Source organism: Crotalus tigris, unplaced genomic scaffold (genome assembly GCF_016545835.1).
Source record: "Crotalus tigris isolate CLP2741 ecotype Arizona unplaced genomic scaffold, ASM1654583v1 scf7180000018016.4438896, whole genome shotgun sequence".
Classification (NCBI taxonomy): Eukaryota; Metazoa; Chordata; class Lepidosauria; order Squamata; family Viperidae; genus Crotalus; species Crotalus tigris.
The window spans coordinates 348,932-369,089 of NW_024096778.1; the positions used below are offsets into that span (position 1 = coordinate 348,932).

At 36.1% G+C, this 20,158-nt stretch overlaps 1 protein-coding gene across 8 annotated transcripts in view; it reads right to left on the reverse strand.

Moving 5' to 3' along the window:
* Positions 1-20,158, reverse strand: part of MYO6 (myosin VI) — a 118,947-nt gene that overhangs the window by 45,755 nt on the left and 53,034 nt on the right. For 4 of the 8 annotated variants that reach the window (XM_039346617.1, XM_039346616.1, XM_039346613.1 and 1 more), the window contains exons 8-16: positions 17,483-17,580; positions 16,557-16,721; positions 14,474-14,554; positions 12,390-12,398; positions 11,027-11,207; positions 9,405-9,549; positions 4,381-4,538; positions 2,720-2,811; positions 915-987 (exon numbers count right to left, since the gene is read on the reverse strand). In XM_039346617.1, the coding sequence (XP_039202551.1) occupies positions 915-987; positions 2,720-2,811; positions 4,381-4,538; positions 9,405-9,549; positions 11,027-11,207; positions 12,390-12,398; positions 14,474-14,554; positions 16,557-16,721; positions 17,483-17,580 (1,002 nt within the window). The remainder of the gene's footprint in view (positions 1-914; positions 988-2,719; positions 2,812-4,380; positions 4,539-9,404; positions 9,550-11,026; positions 11,208-12,389; positions 12,399-14,473; positions 14,555-16,556; positions 16,722-17,482; positions 17,581-20,158) is intronic. The other 4 variants (XM_039346621.1, XM_039346620.1, XM_039346618.1 and 1 more) reach the window with 1 other exon arrangement.

The following is a 20,158-nucleotide window of genomic DNA, read 5'->3' on the forward strand; positions in this document are numbered from 1 at the left end:
CTCTCGGCGCCTTTTAGATTTTTTATAATGTTTTGTTGACATTGCTTTTTTTTTCCTTTTTAATGTTTTGTTAGGTCTCCAGGTGCATATCTGCAAGATGGGTGGCCATATAATGTACGGCTATATAAATGTGTTTAATTATTAAATATATGAAAAATAATGCATTACAGAAGACTATCAGGGAGATGGACATCCAAAGCTCAAACAGATATTCTATTCCACGGGGCAGGCACAGAAAGGAGAAGGCACACTTCTCAGATCCCACTAAATAACACCGTTCTTGATCTTGACTTTGCCACAAAATGTATATTTTGGAGGTCTGAGAGAAGAAACATCAGAAATACAGCTGGAGCTGCAGGTAGAAAGTCATAAAAAGTAACCTTCTTTCTGCTTTCTACCTGAAAGAGCTTCAAGTTAACAAAGCAGGACCCTTCACTCCTTCCAGTACACTTTTCTTCATGTAAACATGACTTTTAAGCCTGTGAAAATATGACTTGTTTAATACACTCTAAAGTGAACTCTCTATTATTGAGGTGAATGTCCCAGGCTAATCTATTAACTGCAGACTGTGGTCTGGTGGACGGAATCCATTTTAGTGGGAAGACTCAAGTTGAAACATTAAAATGTTTCCATCCAACCTAAAAATACTTTTTCTATAGTTTCTCTCACCCAACCATTCTAGCCACAAAATATAGACTTTTTGTTACATCCAGAACATATAATTTACAGTAATTTTTTTTCAAAGTAATTTAACCTGGGGGTAGGTAGCATTTCCCCAAGTCATTGTTCCTAATTGCTTTAAAGAATAAGAAAACAAACAAACAAACTGGATGTCGTTCTGCATAGTTTTAACAGAAGCCATAATCAATAAAGCCTTCGTATATAAACATTATCCCAGTACTCAGCTTACATACCTATACAGTCCTGGTTATCCACATAATGTACTTCATTAACACCTAAACCTTCTTTTTGATAAAGTTCTTGTTCCTGTAAGAGAAACAGAATTATAATAGCCTGTCTGATCATGCCACCTACGAGGGGTTAAGCACCCATGCCCATGATGTCAGATTCTGTTAATGGCACTGCTATTGTTCTGACTCAATGTGACTTATTTCCAACGAAGCTGATCCCACTCAAAAAGAACTTGTCATTCCAAAGCTGTAATGAGCAATTTTACTCTGGTAAGCAATTTGACATTAGGAACATAAAACTCCAAAACTGAAATAGCTGGAACTTATTTTGAAAAACTCCAGCTTATTTTTTTTTATTCATATCTGTACCAAAGAAAGTCTGAAGTTCTTTTTCTATTTTTCTAACTTTTTCTTTTGCCACCTCTAGTTTATCTGTTTCTTGGTCTTTTTTTCTTTTTCATATCTTTTTTCTTCAGACTTTTTCATATCTTTTTTCTTTTTCATATCTTTTTTAATCTTGTATTTTTGAAAATCAACGAAGTTATTTTTTTTTTAAAAAAGCCCTCAAGCTATATTTTTATAAAGCTATGAATATCCCTGTCTCATACGTTTATTTTTTCTGGACATTTAGGATCATGAACTCTCTGCCTTCATCTGATTGCTAGAGATATGAATAAAGTTGATTCTTTTGAATGTTAATGGTATAATGAATAGCAACACAGCATTCTCTGTTGTAGTGTAAACTAGAATATTGTCACTTTCGAGTTTTCAAGGCCTTTGCAAGCATTCCACATGTGCTCTAAATGCAACTAGATAATAATAACACCGACTTAGACATAAATCCTCAACAAGTATTCACGTAAGACTTTTCAAGTCATCACGTAAGAAGAAAAGAATGCTGCAAGTTCTGTGCTGTAAAAGATTGGAACCAGAATCAATGATTTCCAGGCTAAAGATGGCATTATGTAAACACACAACAGCCACTTGTCTTCAAAGCCACCCAGGGTATTAGGCTCTGCCAAGTATCCATAAATTAAGAAAGGAAGAAGCCAGGAGTTTTAATCCCAAGGCTATAAAAGTCATTTTCATCTTCTCATTGCCAGGGATAAGTCAATTACGCCGTATGTCTTTGTCTACAACATGGATAATCAACCTTGGCTCTTTTATGACTCGTGGACTTCAACTCCCAGAATTCCTGAGCCAGCTGTGCTGGCTCAGGAATTCTGGGAGTTGAAGTCCACGAGTCATAAAAGAGCCAAGGTTGACTACCCCTGGTCTACAATAATGATTCTACTCTAGCCAAACTGGACCTCTGAGTGTTCCATCTAGCTCAGTGGTTCTCAACCTGTGGGTCGGGACCCCATTTGGGGTCGAACGACCATTTCATGGGGGTCACCAAACCATGCTGTCCGCCATTTTTTTCCCTTTTCCCTAGCTGTCCTACTCCCTCTTATTGGTGGCCACACCCACTTGGGGGTCACCACAACATGGGGAACTGTATTATGGGGTCACGGCATTAGAAAGGTTGAGAATCACTGATCTAGCTGAAAAGTCAAGCTAAGCTGTGAATGTCATAACATATGGCATGTGTTTTAGTGTCAGGTCCTGGATAAAGCAGCGTGCCATGTGGGATTATTCTGGAGATGACTGAGTTCTGTGAGACACAATGAAATAGCTCCTAACAATGCTGTAAGTAATATTTTCTATCTCTTCTCATGTGAAGCTGACCAAGATTAAGAGAAAAATCTAAACATAATTAGAGCAGCATATTCCTGAACCTCCTGATTGCTTTGAATGTTCTACATTACCTCTTTGAGGATCCTTTCATTAAAGAATTGCTGTAGCTTCTCATTACAGTAATTAATGCAAAACTGTTCAAAGCTGTTGTGTTCAAAATATTCTGCAAAACAAAATGGTGGACAGCTTTAGAAGTATCATCTCATGGTCCGTTACAGCATCCCACCATCAGGCCTTCTATACCAAGGTGGGCAGAAGGTGGATCTAGAGGCACTGGTAGATCTCTCAATTTGCTGCAGGTCAAGAAGGATTCCTGACAGCAAGTAGTTTAAATAATAGCAACTCTCTATTATATCACACATGAAGCAAAGAGAGCTTTGGCTAACCTGGAGTGGATTTTTTCCTGGAAAAGAGCCGAGGTGGCGCAGCAGTTAGAGTGTAGTACTGCAGGCCACTTTAGCTGACTGTATTCAGCAGGTCAGCGGTTCAAATCTCACCGGCTCAAGGTTGACTCAGCCTTTCATCCTTCTGAGGTAGGTAAAATGAGGACCCAGATTGTTGGGGGCAATGTAAATATACATATACATTGCTTACTGGTGTACACCGCTTAGAGAGTGCTTGCACTTAAAGTGGTATATAAGTCTCATAAATAAATAAATAAATAAATAATTACCTCCATTTAGCAATCTGGTACATTCCAACTTTTTTTTTAAAAAAATAGCTTTTGTAAGTCTGAAACCAGCTGGCATCTGCTCTACACAGTAGTAGCTGCTACTACTACATAGGGTGTATTGCATCCTGTCAGCTGGCAATGCTTGGAATTGCAAAACCAAGAGATTTGGAGGATACTAGAATGAGGAAAGCTAATCAAGAATGAAATCTCTCTCTAGCAAACATGAAAATATGTGCCGCAAGAATTCATGGAATTAAATGAAGAATACTCTTCCCCATTTTCACATATTTGCTAGGGAAAAAGCCTTAATGAGAAGCATGAATGAATGGATTCTTTATTAGGGCTGTTGGCTGATACCTTGAAACTCTATAAGGCTTAAAACGTCCAGACAATAAGCAACACATAAGAAAACAAAAATAAGTATACCGATATAAGCATTGCCCTGCTGGATCAGACTCCTTGCCTATTTAGTCCAGCACTTTATTCTCACAGTGGCTGTTACTAGGAGGCTGTTGGCTACAGCTATTGAGAAAACTAGGCTAGCTATTTTGCTGGCAATATTGAGTCAATTACACTCCTTTTAAAACAGTTTTTAAAAAAATTAAAATGGATTTAAGAAAATATCTCTAAAATATCTAGACATTTCCAAACTGGCAAGTTATTTGGCTGTCTACGAAGTGCACTTCAGACACACATTTTAAGTCAAATCATTTGGTAACTAATTTCAATTCATTATTATTTTTTTTATTATTAGATTAGCATCCCACCATTATTTGTAGAACTCAAGGTAGTGTACATAATGCTCCTTTCTCCCATTGCCAGCACAACTACAACCTATGTGGACGGCTGGGCTGAGAGAGAATGACAGGCCCAAAGTCACCCAGACGCCAAAGGGAGGATTAGAACTCACAGTCTTCTGATTTCTAATCCAGCACTAATATTTTAATTGCTACGTACAATTGGCTCTCAAATTGTGTCATTCCATGTCCAGGATTTCTTGTAAGAAATGATAAACGTGGAAAACAGATAGTCTGAATAGTTAAAAGGTAAAACACTTACCAAAACCTGCAATATCCAGAACACCAATGAAAAAAGACGATGTCTCAAATGGGAAACATTGATTTACCCTGTTTACCACATGGTCAAAGAGGTGACTATAGACAGTTTTTGCCAAAGCATCACGTGCATTATTTGCTTGTTCTACTTTTAATGGAACCCTGGAGGGGGAAAAAAAGTATTATAATTACTATCAATTTGTTCCATATTTGTGGGGAAAAGAAGGCAGTTTACAATAATAGGGTCAAAATTTAAATAAACTTAATATTTAATAGAAACAGCATTAAACATAACCATATAGGATTCCAGCAATAAAAGTTTTGGCAGGTGATAAACTTCCTCCTAAACACTACAAGAAAAATAGTGAAACTCCAAGGGAAGAATTACATAAAAAGCTAATGGAAGGTCTTGTCTTTGTTAGACACCAATCTAGTAAACCTTAGCAATAGGTCAGAGAGCAGCAGAATTACCATATTAGTCAGCCAAGTTCCTGACGAAGTTATATAATAAGGAAACAGACTAAAAGATACCAAACTGAAATGGTACAGGATTTCCTGCCTGGGCAGCGGGTTGGATTAAAAAACCTCCAACGTCCCTTTTAACTTTGTTATTCTGTTATTCTGTTCAGCAGTTGCAGAAGAACAGTGGAAAAATATGGCCATTATTGTAAGAACTGGGCTACAAGTTTATGTAAATTGTACTTTCTCATATATCCAGATTCTGTATTGTGTGTATGTTTATATATAAGGAGGTGGGAGAGGGGAGAGAAAGAAAGAAAAGACTTTACATACAACTTATCAAGGCCTCCTCAGAAGGAAGAAACTTGCTAATTTTTTTCTTTCTTTTTTTAAAGTCACTCATTTTATTTCTAGCTTCCCTGGAAATGTGGAGAAACTAAATCAAATAAATTCATTTTTTATGAAAAACTAAAAATAGCAGAAAATGATGTGTTAGTCACTGCTGTATCTCCTAGCATTAAGCAATTTTTTCAGTAATAATGATACTGATTTTCTTCTGCAATGCTGATTTTGCTGATTTTTCTGCAGTGTTGAAATAGCATTTCAGTGCAATTTATTTAAAAGTGCCATTTATTTTCAAGGTCATTTATTTTTTTTTCCTTTTTAATGTTTTGTTAACTCTCCAGGTCCATATTTTTTTAAAAAAAAAATCCACCCCTGTGAAAGCAATTATATAAGATGAAATGTGGCCTTTTAAAGAAAATAAAGTCTTTACAATAAACCATATGGATGCAATAGCATGTGACATTAAGACATCATTGACAAGACAGAAATTTTGGGATGCATAATCCAACAAGGAATTCAGTTCACATCTGACAGAGGAGTGAAAGGTTGCATGGAGAGAAAAAGACGGAACCAGCAATATTGGAACAACATGAAAAAGTAGAAAAAAAGCTTGTGCTCAAACACTGAATCCAGAAGAGCAACTCGAAAGAAGAAGAAAAAGCTAGAAAGATACACCGCCCCAAAAGAGTTTTGTTGAGGACTGAGGTAAATTTTTGCTAGATAATGCTTTCCAAAGCACCTCGAAGGGCTTCCAGGAGACCTATAAAAGATTACTGCTAGAAATCAGTTCACTGGCATTTTCAGTCTAACGGGCTGCTGAGCCCACTCTCATTTTTTCAACTTATAATGTTTTTGATGAGCACATTACACTAGCCATTGACCTCGTTTAGTGACCATTTGAAGTTACAATGGTAGTGAAAAATGTGACTTACAACCGTTCCTCACACTTATGATCATTGCAGCGTCCCTACGGTCACAAGATCAAAATCCAGTTGCTTGGCAGTTGACTGAGAAAGTCGCAAATGTTGATCATGTGATGCCAGGACATTGCAACAATCGTGCCATTTATTTAAAATTGCCATTTATTTTCAGGGTCCTTTATTTATTTTTTATTATTATTTTCAGTGCCTCTTATTTATTTAAAAAGTCAACTGCCCACGAGCAGTTGGGGGAAGCCAGCTTCGGTTAACAATCATGTGACTCACTTAATGGCCACAGTGATTCCTTCAACAAGCACAGCAAAAAAAAAAAGTTGTAAAATTGGATGTGACTCAATCAACACCCACCTCATTTTGTGATAGAAGTTCTGTACCCAATTGTAGGCATAAGTCAAGGACTATCTGTATACAGCAATTAAGATTTGACTGTGTGGCCATGCGAATGAGGTCAAATTAGGTTACATCAATGCCTGTTCAGATAACATTGCTTCTGTCTGAATTAGCCTCACTGGGGCCATGTGCTAAACTCACTATCTACTTTGGCAAGTAGGATCTCTGAGGGAAAAGGTAACACCAATTAGGGCAGGCAATTAGATTCAGAAAAGGCATTGCTGCTTCCTAAATCCCAGGAACTAAACAAGCTCCAATCTGTGCTATGGAGTTACTTTCTTCCTCTCTGCAATAGCTGACTACAAAAAGGGGGTCAATACCCCTGAAACATTGACCATGAGGAAAGAATAACTTAGGTGAGAGCATACTTGGCTCAGCCTTACTTTTAGGACATATATGCCCTAAACCAGCGCTTCCCTAACTTTGCCCTTCGTTACTCAAAAAGTCCTTTATACCTAACGTAGGTAAAACAAATCAACTTAAATATCCCTGTTGTAATTAGGTAATAGGTTCCCCTATCGTTAACCAAAGAAAAACCACTTTTAACAAATTGTGGGCAATGTACCAAAAAGTAAAAGAATCCAGCAACTTGTTTTTCACTGCCCTTCCCTGCTTTCAGGATGGCAGCTTGAACTGTTTCAGTCACCTTAAGCCCTGCTTACTGAAAAGCACAATCCTATTTGAACTGATGCATTGACAGAGTCTGAGGAAAGCTGCAGTGTGCTGTTTTCTGAGTCAATGCAGAAAAGAAGTGTAGAAGGCTTGTAGGGCAACTGCCACCATTAAGAGCTAAAGGCAGCCTGTCTTCTCTAATCTGATTAATTTATTTAAAGAGAATTTACTTATTATGAAAGATGGTGATATGATGGACCCAATGCTCTCTCCCTATTACCGCAAGTAAGAGGTCAAGGAAGTGAAAACTAGAAAATGGCTACAACTGCATTTCACTAGAGTACAAATAGCTTTAATGCATAATCTCTTGATTTATCTTATGGTAATAGGCATTGACAGAATCTTAACTTAAAAATAGAGAGAAGATTCTTTTCTATATTCTTTCTGGGGCATTTAGAAGCTCAGCACTGTAATCCTCAAAGTTCATGTCAATGGCCAATCTTTTAAATATGGCATTTGACTCGCTTTAATTCTACATTAAATAGTAAATAAAATTTAAAACAGAAGAAATATTTAAGTAGCTAAAAAACTGAAGTTAACTGATACATGCAGTTTAGCAGCAACTAATAGATATTTGTTCTGTAAAAATTACAAAATGTAGAAAGTGAATGCAACCACTCAATTAACTGTTTGTACACTATTTAAAGGGGGGAAACCCTATTCTTAATATAATATGGGAATCTTAAAATGTTTAGCAGTATGTAACTGCAAGATTACGTTCAATTGTCTAACTCAGGTTTCAGTACCATTGTTTCCAACTTGAAAAGATTTAAAACTGTGGGCTGTTTTGAAAAAAGCAAAACAAAAAAAAAAAAATCTTAGCATGAAGTAAATACAACAGAAATTTCTGTTTTGTGTTTACTGACATGCATAATAAAGAATAATTATGGATCTCCCAATATGGGGGGGGTGCAATTTAGAGAAAGCAAGGCCTACTCATGTGACTTGTCGTTATTTCTCCTAGGCCTTGAAATTAACTTTTACAGGTTTGTTAACAAAAATTGGTAGCTAAAGATATACATGGAACTTGTATTAAGAAATATGGACACTTCAAAGGTCACTGGTCACTGCTGAAAGTACATAGCACTGGAGAGGTACATTCACTCCTGATTCTCAGTCATATCTGACATACATTCTGTCAATATTTGGATTGTTCTTCAGGCCTATTTCTTCCTCATTATGGACGGAATTTTGTAAAATGTTTTTATGATAATAATTCTTGCTCCTTCTTGCAGCCCCTCTTCCTTCCGAACATTTTCTCACAAAGAAAAGTCTGATTTTGTAAATCTGGATCCCATTTTGGTATTCTAAATATGACAAAAGGGCAGCCCATTGGTTCTGTGTAGCTTCCAGCTACTTCTTTTTTCCTTTTTTTTGTTTCTTTTCTATTTCTCCTTTACTTTCCTTTGATTTTTTCCCTCTTTTTTTCTTTTTCTTACTTTGCATTACTTTGTATTCATTTTTAATTTTCTTAAAAATCTTTAATTCTACAAACAAAAGTTAGAAAGAGATAGCTATGGGAGACAGTTGATATTGTTTTATAGCAAGAGGTAATACAGTACAACATGAAGATCAAAAAATGAAATCTGGAAGATGCACTGAAACGCCATCAGCCAAATTTGGTATGCTTAAAGGGATAAAAGGCTGTCTCATAAATTATCACTGATATAAGATGAAGTCCTTTCCTGTGGTCCATTAAGGATGGTCCACCATTCAGGAAGCATGACAGCAACATACTTCTGTAGGTTATTTGCATGTTTACAAGTTATTTGCAAAAACACTTCAAGGGGCCATGAGACTACTCTTAACATAAACTTCACATTTGTTCTTTACTTTTAAACTATTATTGCAACATAGATATGGATTCAAGCTGAGCTGAGCCCCGTTGTAAGGCATTTTCACTTCTACTAATACTTGACAGTTTAGTATTAACAGGTAAAAGAAATTCTTGCTGTTATTATGCAAAATACATTTTTCCCTCACACGTTGGGATGAAAGGAAACATTTTACCTAGTGACAGATATTATATTACTCTAAGAAAAACACTAATTTACCTTACAGCACAAACGGGGGGGGGGCTTGCTCTTCTTTTATATCCTGAATAATTCCAAAACAGCTCAAACAAGATATTTTAGAGTTAATACTTACAACTTTAGGTAGAAAAGTCATAGCAAACCTGGTGAGGACAGCAAGAAATATTTGCTTGTTCTCTCCTGCAACTTACTTGATAACCGTCCCTTTGGTGCCCCCTGCTGTTGTCAGCATGACTCTAGTGGTTAAACTAACACGGAGATCATCCACGTCCAGGCCTAGTAGCTTAGCACAATATTCCAGACACTGGGCAGATTTATTTTTCAGTGTACATCCACCTGATGAAAAAAAGAAAAAAAGGCTTACTAATATGGGTATGTATGTATGTATGTATGTATCTACATATATGTATGTGTATGTGTCTGTGTGCGCCATATATATGTGGTACAAACTATTTAGAAAAGCACAAACAAAACACCAATTTCTAGACAGATTTTTATCGGCAATCATTTATTAAATTGTCTGAACGCTCCAACTGTTAAGAAATTATACAGAATTAATGGATACCTTCAACACTGGCATTCAGGCCAATGAAAAGAAACATGCCCAGCATCCATTACTTATAGCAGGCCTTTCTGCCAAAGAAAATGAAAGGTGGTAACACCAAGGAAAAGTTGTTACCGTAAGTGTTTTGTGGTTCAGTCCCTAGCACTGTCCGTTAAGAAAGCAGCAAGTAATAAGAAAAACCTCTGCCCAAAATATCAGAATCCACATATAAACTGTATTAAAAACTTTCCAAGAACAGCAGGGTATCATGTAAATTCAATTAAAAAGCAATTCTGTGCACAAGCGGTCATGAGAATTTTATATCTCCTCAGTGTTATCTGTTCCTGTTCTTCTTAAACAGCAGAATACATATTTAAAAAATCAAGAGTGATTTCAAATAAGTAATCAATATACATTTGATATATGATATTCATTTATCTTCTTTGGATCCCACTGTGTTTCTTTCTATTTGTACATCTTACTCAGATATTTTCACTTTGGCCTGCCACATTGTCAAAATACCTCTCTAATTCAACATGTTTCTCTTTGTTTCAATATTCACTCAGCATTTTAAATTATGTGTTTGGAGTAAAACAGTAAGGAATAAAACAAGCCATAGAGATACAATTTAGAGACCATTATTTCCTCAACCAACACTGTATCTTACATGTAATACATGGGTTTCATATGATGTTGAGGACTCAAGTGCATTATTTCCTACATTTACTTACTATATTCTTATTCTTAAGGTATAGTATATCTTACTAGATTCTTATAAATGTTATGTGTATGTATGTATTACAATTACTTTACAGTTATATTATCTGTTGCTTCTTAATTTCTTCTATAGTAATTGAACTTTAATTTGGTTTTCCTTTGTATATTGCCTTGATACTTTTAGTACAGGGTGAATGATCAATTGAATGAATGAATGATAATCATCCAGACATCATACAGGAATTTGCTTTTGATCCATTACAGTATCCGTAATTTTACTTGTGTTAATTTCTCCAAGGAATTAAAAAATAGTTTTGGCCTTTTTAATTACATATACTTTTCCCAGCTTAGGAGAAAGAACTGTGCTAAGATATCCTAGCAGAGAATTAGCATGTCTTATTGCAAATAGTTTTAAAAATTATTTTCAATCTTTGGTAGGAAGTAAACTTTTAATTTCTGAATTAAGTGGCAGCAATTTCTACTTTCAGCATTGCTCTTTCGGTGAAATACAAACAATGATTATGTGCCATCAAATCAGCAAAACAGTCTAACCAGATGTGCTGCCAGCTTCTTCAAAATCAATATTCCCCAGATGTAAAACACCAGCAACCACTCGGAAGAGGTCCAGCTTCTCTTCATCATTAAGCCCAATCTTCTTCATCGCAGTGCACATTCTGGTAAAATCTCCATGATCATCTAGCAAAGGGTCCTTCAGGGAACCTGATTTTTGGTACTAAAAACAAGAGTTGTACTAAGTAAATGCAAAGAGACAAGGAATTATACTTCTATTGATTTATAGAGAGCCAAAATAAACAGAAGAGGATATGAAGAATGGAATTTTAAGTTCTGCTTAAAATCTCAGGATTTTTAGACAAGATGGGGAATCTATCCAGAAATAAAAACAACAGGGAGATCTGGGATGAATGAAAAAAGGTACTGTGGGGAACAAAGTATGTCCCAAACTTAGCAAGAAGGAATCATCAAGGAAGAGTCTGCTATACTGTAACAGGAGGGCAGGAACATGAGCTAATGCAAAATCAAAAGGGGTGGGGATCTGCAAATTCATCCCAGATCTCCTTGTTTGTTTTTTGTTCGTTTTGTTTCTGGATAGAGTCTCCATCTTGTCTAAAAATCCTGAGATTTTAAGCAGAATTTAAAATTCTGTTCTTCATATCCTGTTTATTTTGCCTCGCTTTCACTTCATAAAAATACTACTGAATCTGTTTGCATATGTAATATCCCCAGTCAAAGTGCTTTGGGTCACAGTTGCAGGATATAGCTCCTCAAGCTTGCATATAAAGTACTCCAAACAATTGTTACAATAAATGAAGATAGTGCATTTGATTGGAACGTAGAAAGCTTTATCTAGCTCAGCTCTTCCACTGGCTGACAGAAATATACTTTTTCTACAGGAGGTTTTGCATATAAATTGAGTGGTGGATTTTTGATGCTCTGGCTCCATTAAAGCATCATTTTGGAGGGAAAACCCTTTACCTGAGGCCAGGACTGGATACCACGAATGAAATGTGAGATCACAACATTTGAAAGATGACAGTAAATAACGATCCTTGGAAAGAGAACCAAGCATTCATTTCAGCATGATGGCATTGTTTTATCAAAGTTTATATTTTATAAACATGCCAACAGTTTTGAATATTTATCTATTTAATTTCAAACAGAACACATTACTATCAACTCAAGGTTCTAAAGATTCTAACTAAAAAAAAACAAAACTAATACATGCACAGTGAGAGCATGCTCAAAATAATTGTTCATCTTAAAGAGTATGCAGAAAAGCCCGTGAAATCCCCAAAAAATTCTGTTCTAAGAATCCGAGGGGGAAAAAAGACTAACATGCATCTATTAAACTCACACCACACAATAATTAAAATCCCAGATTATACAAAGTGATCACCTCATTTTCCTGACAGGAAAGGACAAAAACAATGCAAACATTAATTGACTGTTTTTATTACTATAATGAAACATGAATCAAAGGAAAAATAAATAAAACAATTCTCTCAGATTAATAATAGTAAGGTTAGGACAGCTGACATTACTGGAAATCAATTATAATTATTCTCTTCACTTCTATAATACTACCTAGAACTGTTCCCTTCCCCAATCCCAATGCCATCCAAATCCTCTGAGATACAAAGAGGGAGAAGAACAGAAAGAAGAATTACCCAATTCTACCTATCTACCAAAAAGATATTGTGGCCAATTGGCACAAGAATTTTATCAAATTGAGGCTTTTACTGTCATGCAGGTGTTCCTTTCACTTAGGGACAAGATCAATTTACAAAAGATGCATTTTTCGTTCACTGAGCTGAGGCTGGCTTAGCTTTTCAGGCAACAAATCCATGTTATATAGATTCTCCTCTGTGGACAATAGTATATAAAAATTCAATCAAGATCCTGTTCATTGGTTCTTCCTGTCCTGCTGTACCCATAACTGATGTTAATTTGACCATCTTGACTACAAAATGCTTGTTCAAATAAACTCCTAGTTAAATGGTATAGACTAGAGCTATTGCTTTACTATCATTACGAGTAAGATAGGAAGCAGACATTTGCAAAAAGGTCTTTGATTGAAATAGAATTTGAACAGATATTATTAGGTACCTGATAATTTTAAACTTCTAAGACATATTTGCTTTTTCTTTATTTTTCCTTGTTTACTAAGCATGATCCAATTCAGATCAAAACCACTATGAATGTGGACAGCAGGAATTTAATAACAAAAACAAACACATACATGCCTAAATTTGGAGGAACACTATACACAGTGGTTTAGATCCAGAATGGATACTGTACTTTTATTCTAGATCCCAGAGTAGAAGGACAGATACACAAGATCTTGAATTAGCCTCTGCTTTTTTTATTTTTTATTCTCTTTTTTGCCCTCTTTCTTTTTTGTTTTACCTTTTGTACTTTTCTTTTTTGTTAAATTTGCTTTGTTTTTTTTCATTTTTGTTAATGTGTGTGTGTGTGAGAGAGAGAGAGAGAGAGAGAGAGAGAGAGGGAGGGAGGGAGGGAGGGAGGGAGGGAGGGAGGGAGGGAGGGAGAGAGGGAGAGAAGAAAGACAAAATAGCTGCTTGGGGACAATCCTTATCTGAACTGAAATGTGTGTTTCAGACATTTTGGTCTAAAAGTTGCTGTGTTTTCTTCTGTATACAAACAAAAAAAATATCAATCATTCTGAGCATACATGTTCGGATTTGGAAGAAGAAGGAGGGAAGAATGGAAAAAAAGAGATAGTTCTTTGGCTACAGAATAGGTGGAAATTCCTCAGCATCCATGGCTGAAGAAGGGAAGAAAAAACTGGGAGTGGAGGGGGGTGATATTCCACTCTTAGCCCTCGGTAGGGGCAGGTGATTGGAGGGGAGAGAGAGCTGGAAGGCAAGATATTGGAAAAGCAGCTTTGCCTTAATTGCCCTGGGAGCTCTCCATATTTTGTTTCAGCTGAAAACCAAAACATCACATATGTCCTTATTTCTTCCAGAATATGATTGATCCCAAACAGTTCAACAGAACTTCTGGACTACAATGTTTTGTTTCAGGTCACAATGAAAACATTTTCCATTTTGTCTCTATGTCACTAGGCAATGAAGTAAAAATTCAATGGAATTTTCAATTATGATTCTGGGTTTTTTTTAAAAAAAAAATACAGAGGCCCATTTTGGCTACAATTTCCACACATGGACAAAATCCCACAAATCAATCCAGCTAAATATTCAACAAGTTTAAATTGTTAAGAAAAGGATCTGAAACACCTCTTGACCATAGCAGTAGATACCTGTACAAATCCACCCTATTAACTGACTGTGGGTGAAGACTGACACAGAGCCAGTCTCCTGTTGCAGCACTGAGCAGTCAGCACTTGAAAAAAAGTTGTATCAATCAGATTTCTGGCAGATGCAAGATATTGCCAGCAATTGCCCTTATGAAGTTCCATATTTGAATATAAGAAAGAAACATTTGAAATAGGTATCTTACCTCGGGACTTTTGCGATTCTGTAAAATCTGCTTATCAGTTTCTTTAGTAGCAAAGTAGCGAGTGCAGCCACGATTTAAATACTGTTTTAAGATAAAAGAAAAGTATACCAGTCAAATCAAAACCTCAGCAGGTTATGTTAATATCAGGCTCCAGTAGCAAAAGTGCCCCTTGTTTTCTTTTTGGTGTGTCCCCGCCAAGCCAGAGAAATTCTCTTATCTAATTCTCTGGGGTACATCAAGAACAGAGAAGATAAGAGTACAGTATAGAAATCACCACTCCTCTCTGTTCCTCTGGCAAAGAGCCAACTTATATTGGAAAAAAACCCAAAACCTTATAAAAAGAAACTGGAATACACATCATGTACAAAGACAATATTATTTGGCTTAAAAGTCTAGTCAATCATTCCATTCACATTCTAGACTATGTTCAATTTGTGAAGACAATTATTCCTATATGAGTCAAAGTCCCAAAACTGGGTCCATAAAAAAATTGGAAGAGCAAAGTAGGCTATTTTGTGTACTCAAAAGTTTAATGGGAATAAATATCTGGAACCTGAAAACCATTTAACGGAGGTTATTTCATCTAAATTGGTAAAAACAAATAGCTGCAGAAAATGATGTTGTACAGGATAAATAAAGAATATCAATGCAGAGTTTGAAAAAAATAATGCTATTAAAAGCAATTTTTTCACTACAGACATACTGAATTGCAAACTACTTTAAAAATACTATTTTAAGCATAACGTAAAACGTGCAAAGTTTCAGAGGTCTAATTTCTTATGAACTAGACCAGTGTTTCTCAACCTGTGTGGACTTCAATTCCCAGAAATCATCAGCCAGCCAGAATTCTGAGAATTGAAATCTATAGAGCGTTACATTGTTAAGGTTCAGAAACACTTTCTAGGCACTCAAATTCAAATTCAAACACTTAGCATTGTCAAAAGTTATATGCCATAATAATGTGTTCTTCAATGAGACAGAAGCAAAGCCAGTGTTTTTCCAGAGTCACTTCTCCTCTGAGCAATCCCAAAGAGACTAGAGAATTTGTTTCAAGTTAATCATAGTTTGCATTAACTCAGAATCCTGATCAATCATAACCATGATTTGTAAAAACAAGAGAGAAGCATACAGTACAGTATGAAGCTAGCATATTGTAATAAAGTCTGGTTAAAATAAACCAGGTTGCCAGGCAACACTGCAAAATGTGAACAAAAGCTGAACTGGCAATATATCAAAAGCAGCAGGAATGTGCAGCTTGTGATAAATCAGTTTATTATAATATTCTAACATATCTAACACTATCCAAAGTTACCATTTTACATTATCTATTCCAGAATTTAAGAAGGAATATATGATATGGTGCCTTTCAGAGGTTTGGGGACACAATTGCATATGATTAAAGCTGCATAGTCAATAGACTTGAGCTACTGAAGTTCCAAAGCTCTGAAGACACCAAGCTGATTGCTCTTGGCACAGAAGAATACATATACAGTACAGGTAGTTCTTGACTTACAGCCACAAATTGAGCCCAAAATTTCTGTTGGTAGCGAGACAGCTGTTAAATGAGTTTGACCCATTTTATAACTTTTCTTGCCACAGTTGTTAAGCAAATCATTGCAATTATTAAGTTAGTAACCGGCTGTTAAGTGAATCTGGCTTCCCCATTGACTTTGCTTGACGAAAGGTAATCACGTGACCCTGGGACACTGCAACAATCATAAATATGAGTCAGTTGCCAGGTGTCCGAATTTTGATCATGGAACCATGGAGATGCTGCAACAGTCATAAGTGTGAAAAATAATCATAAGTCCATTTTTTTAGCGCCGATGTAACTTTGAATGGTCACTAAATGAATCATAGTTAGTCAAGAACTACGTGTATATGACAAAATGTCTCAACCATGTTTGGGCCAAATTCAAGCTTCAGCCCAAAAGATTCATAGATCCAATTTTACAATGTAATGTCTTTTCCAATCCATTAACCACATTGATTTGAATAGAACTGCTCTAAGTGTATCTGAATCCAGTCTACTATAAGTAGTTTAAATGAATTTTCAGTATGGTAATACTTTAGATCAACTCACCCTAAAGTTATCTGGTGAACCTAAATACAGTTTCTCCCTTATATTTTCAGGGGCTCCAGCACAGAGCCTATAGAATATGTGATAATTCCTTTCTTCTGGGCCTTGAACACAAATCCTGGATTTCTCCAGGAGATAATGTGACACAAATCCACCAACAACTGAATTCTAGAGTAAAAAAAAAAAAAGCAAAATTATGGTTCTGAAGCACAAGACCTTGATTTCTAATTACATTATATGTACTTTTTAATCCACACAGTTTCTTGAATACATTTGCAAGTAAATGAAATGTTTAAATGGTTTAATGTTGACTTTGTAAGACCAAAACTGCAATTTGGTTAATCTCTTGGCATGAGCTTATTGTTATGACTAGACAGTTCCTACAATTTCCTGCCAGCATGTCAAAGTCCCAAGCTGGCAGAAACTACCTGGGAGACATAGACCAACGTAACTAGAGGACACCAAATTGAACAAGGTTGCTTCATGCTAACTGGTATTTAACTTATTAAAAAAAAAACCTAGGTATATGGTATAAAGGTCTATATATCCAAATTGGTATATTGTATATGATTCAGATTTTTTTCTGATTTTTCTCTATTTTTCCTATTGGCAGCCTAAATTTTAATGCTAGCTCAGATTTAGATTTGAGTTGTAGCTCGAAGATATGAGATTGAAAATGATAATGATAATGATGACAATGATGTGCAATTCAGACTATAAAACTAATTTTGCCTTTAGAGACCTCTGAATACTGAAACTGAATTTAAAAAAAATTGTAAACAACAAACAACATATTGTAATCCAAAATGGACCACATGACATAAGAGTAATCCATATAGAAGGGCAGAAAGAAAATGCTAAATGAACAGGCAGAACCTATCAAAAGAAGAAGAAAGGAAATTCCTCTGTAAACAAAGAAATACAAATACCTTTGCATTGAAATGGATTTCTACAAATTTCCCAAAACGACTACTATTATTGTTACGAACAGTCTTTGCATTTCCAAACGCTTCTAGCAGTGGATTGGCTATAAAAAATGAAACAAGGTTAGCAAAATTTTAATAAACAAAACCAGGATAAAAGCATGTTTTAATATCCAAAACAAAGAAATAAAGACATAACCCTAACCCTAACTCTCTCTACCCAGTGAAAAACTGGACCAGAGAGTTGGAAGATCTTTCAGAACCATCTGAAATAATGGGTGTTAATAAAAAGGCACACAGAAGTTGACTAGCATTATATTTTTCTTAATGCGAGAAAAACCATCTCATGAACCAAAGACTCATACAATTACTTCTGTTGCATGTGTGAAGAAACAAAAGCTTCTCTCAATGTTTAAAGATAAAAATTCCTTCAGATTAACTCTACTCTTGGGTGATTTCATGGAAATGTCCATACTGTATAGTTTTCTTCATTAAAATATGGGAATGGTTTATTATTACCTTCTCCAAGATTCTTTTTTTATTGCACAATCTTGCCATTCTCCTTGCTATTCTTCTACACAAATACTAACCAGACTTGGCCCTGCTTAGATTTTGGGGATGAGCTAAAGTTAGTTAGCACTGAGTATCAGTCAATTAAAGCCTCAAATCTTAAAGGGAAGAAGACTCTCTGTTCCTACTAGTTGAGGGAACCTAATACAGCAGTTTGGATTCCAATTACTGTACAATCTTCATGGAAATTCTTCCACTTAAATATTACCCTTTGCTGTATCAGAGTAGAGTAGGGTAGGGTAGGGTAGGGTAGGGTAGGGTACAGTAGAGTAGAGTACAGTAGAGAATGGAATGGGATGGGATGGGATGGGATGGGATGGGATAGGATAGGATAGGATAGGATAGGATAGGATAGGATAGGATAGGATAGGATAGGATAGGATAGGATAGGATAGGATTTTGGATTGCTTGACCATGGAATGCTGTAATAAGCATAGAATAGAATAGAATAGAATAGAATAGAATAGAATAGAATAGAATAGAATAGAATAGAATAGAATAGAATAGAATAGAATAGAATAGAATAGAATAGAATAGAATAGTTGGAAGGAACCTTGGAGGTCTTCTAACAGCTGTCAATGTTTCAGTTCATTAAATATTTTCCTAATAAACCTAATGTTAAATCAAACTGAGTTGTCTGGAAGTGCATTAAATAGCTCCATGTTAACTCTTCTATGTTAATAAAATAATGCTCGATTATCTCATAATACATATTCCATCAACATGTGTGCATGCAATAAATCAACCCTACTTGATTCAATGTACAGTTCAAGCAAAAATTCAAAAAGGTGGTTAAGATTTTGGCAATAGACCGGAGAACATGCATATTGGGGATGCCCAAAAATGAAGTAGAAAACAACAACAACAAAATAATCCACATGTAATCATCTGGTCAATGCAACTAGAGACAAATTGCAAAGCACATACATTTCCCCGTTCTGGAGAGCAGAAGATGATACTAAATTAGCTTTGGGTCTTGTAACCTCTTAGACTAAGGAAACTGCCAAATACTGGAGAAGAAAATAGCTGTGAACCTTTGGTGCTGCAGCCATAAGACACAGATATAGCCAGTGGCCTTAGAACCAGCAAATGCCTGGAGCCTATCCAGACTATGCTGATTCAGCTTAGTCCCCACATCGCTCAGCAGCAGAAGACAAGAGTATTCTTAAGCAAGCATGCTTGCAAATGAGCCACTAAAACAAACATTGATAAGCTTAAGGACGTGGTAATTTTCTTTGCTTTAGCTCCCGCAAGGAAGGGAGACTTCTACAGAACGTATGTAGACAAGTGTATAAGGGGTACGAACCAACCTTTGTGACCCTCTCCAGAAACACTGTAGCTAAAACTCCCATAATTCCCAGCCGGCATCCCTCTCTAAAATACCTGGAAATTCTGGAGACCCAAGACAATTGGAGATGGCAGATCGGAGAAGGCTGATAGGAGCTATATATGATCAAACTAACCCACCAAGACTGTTCATTGCCATCAAAACTGCCTCTATGAACTACTATCAGGCATTTTATTAAGCAGGCTGAGGAAACAGTTACACAGGGAGTCTTCAAGTTATAACCACAACGGGGACCACAGTTCCACTGCTAAGCAAGGAAGTTGATAAGTGAGTCACCCCCAATTTTACAATTTACAATGGTTGTTAAGCAAATCACTGCAGTTGTTAAGCGAATCATGTGGTCATTAATCAAATCCAGTTTCCCCATTGACTTTGCTTGTCAGAAGCCAGATGGAAAGGTTGCCAATGGCGACCACATGATTCCAGGATGCTGAAACCATGATAAATACATCCTGGTTGCCAAGGACCCGATTTTGGTTGACCTTGGGATGCTGTAATAAACATAAATGCAAGGACTGATATCAGTCACTTCTTTCAGTGCCACTGTAACATGGAACAGGTGTAAACAAATGTTTGTAATGAGGGGTCCTTGGTGCTCTCTGAGCTTGCTTGGTTTTTTGCAGACGTTTCATTACCCTAACTAGGTATCATCATCAGTGCTAGTAAGGAGTGTGGTTGCACATTCCGGTATCTTGCCTGTCAAACCGACAGCAAATCGCACTCCTTATTAGCACTGATGATGTTACCTAGTTAAGGTAATGAAG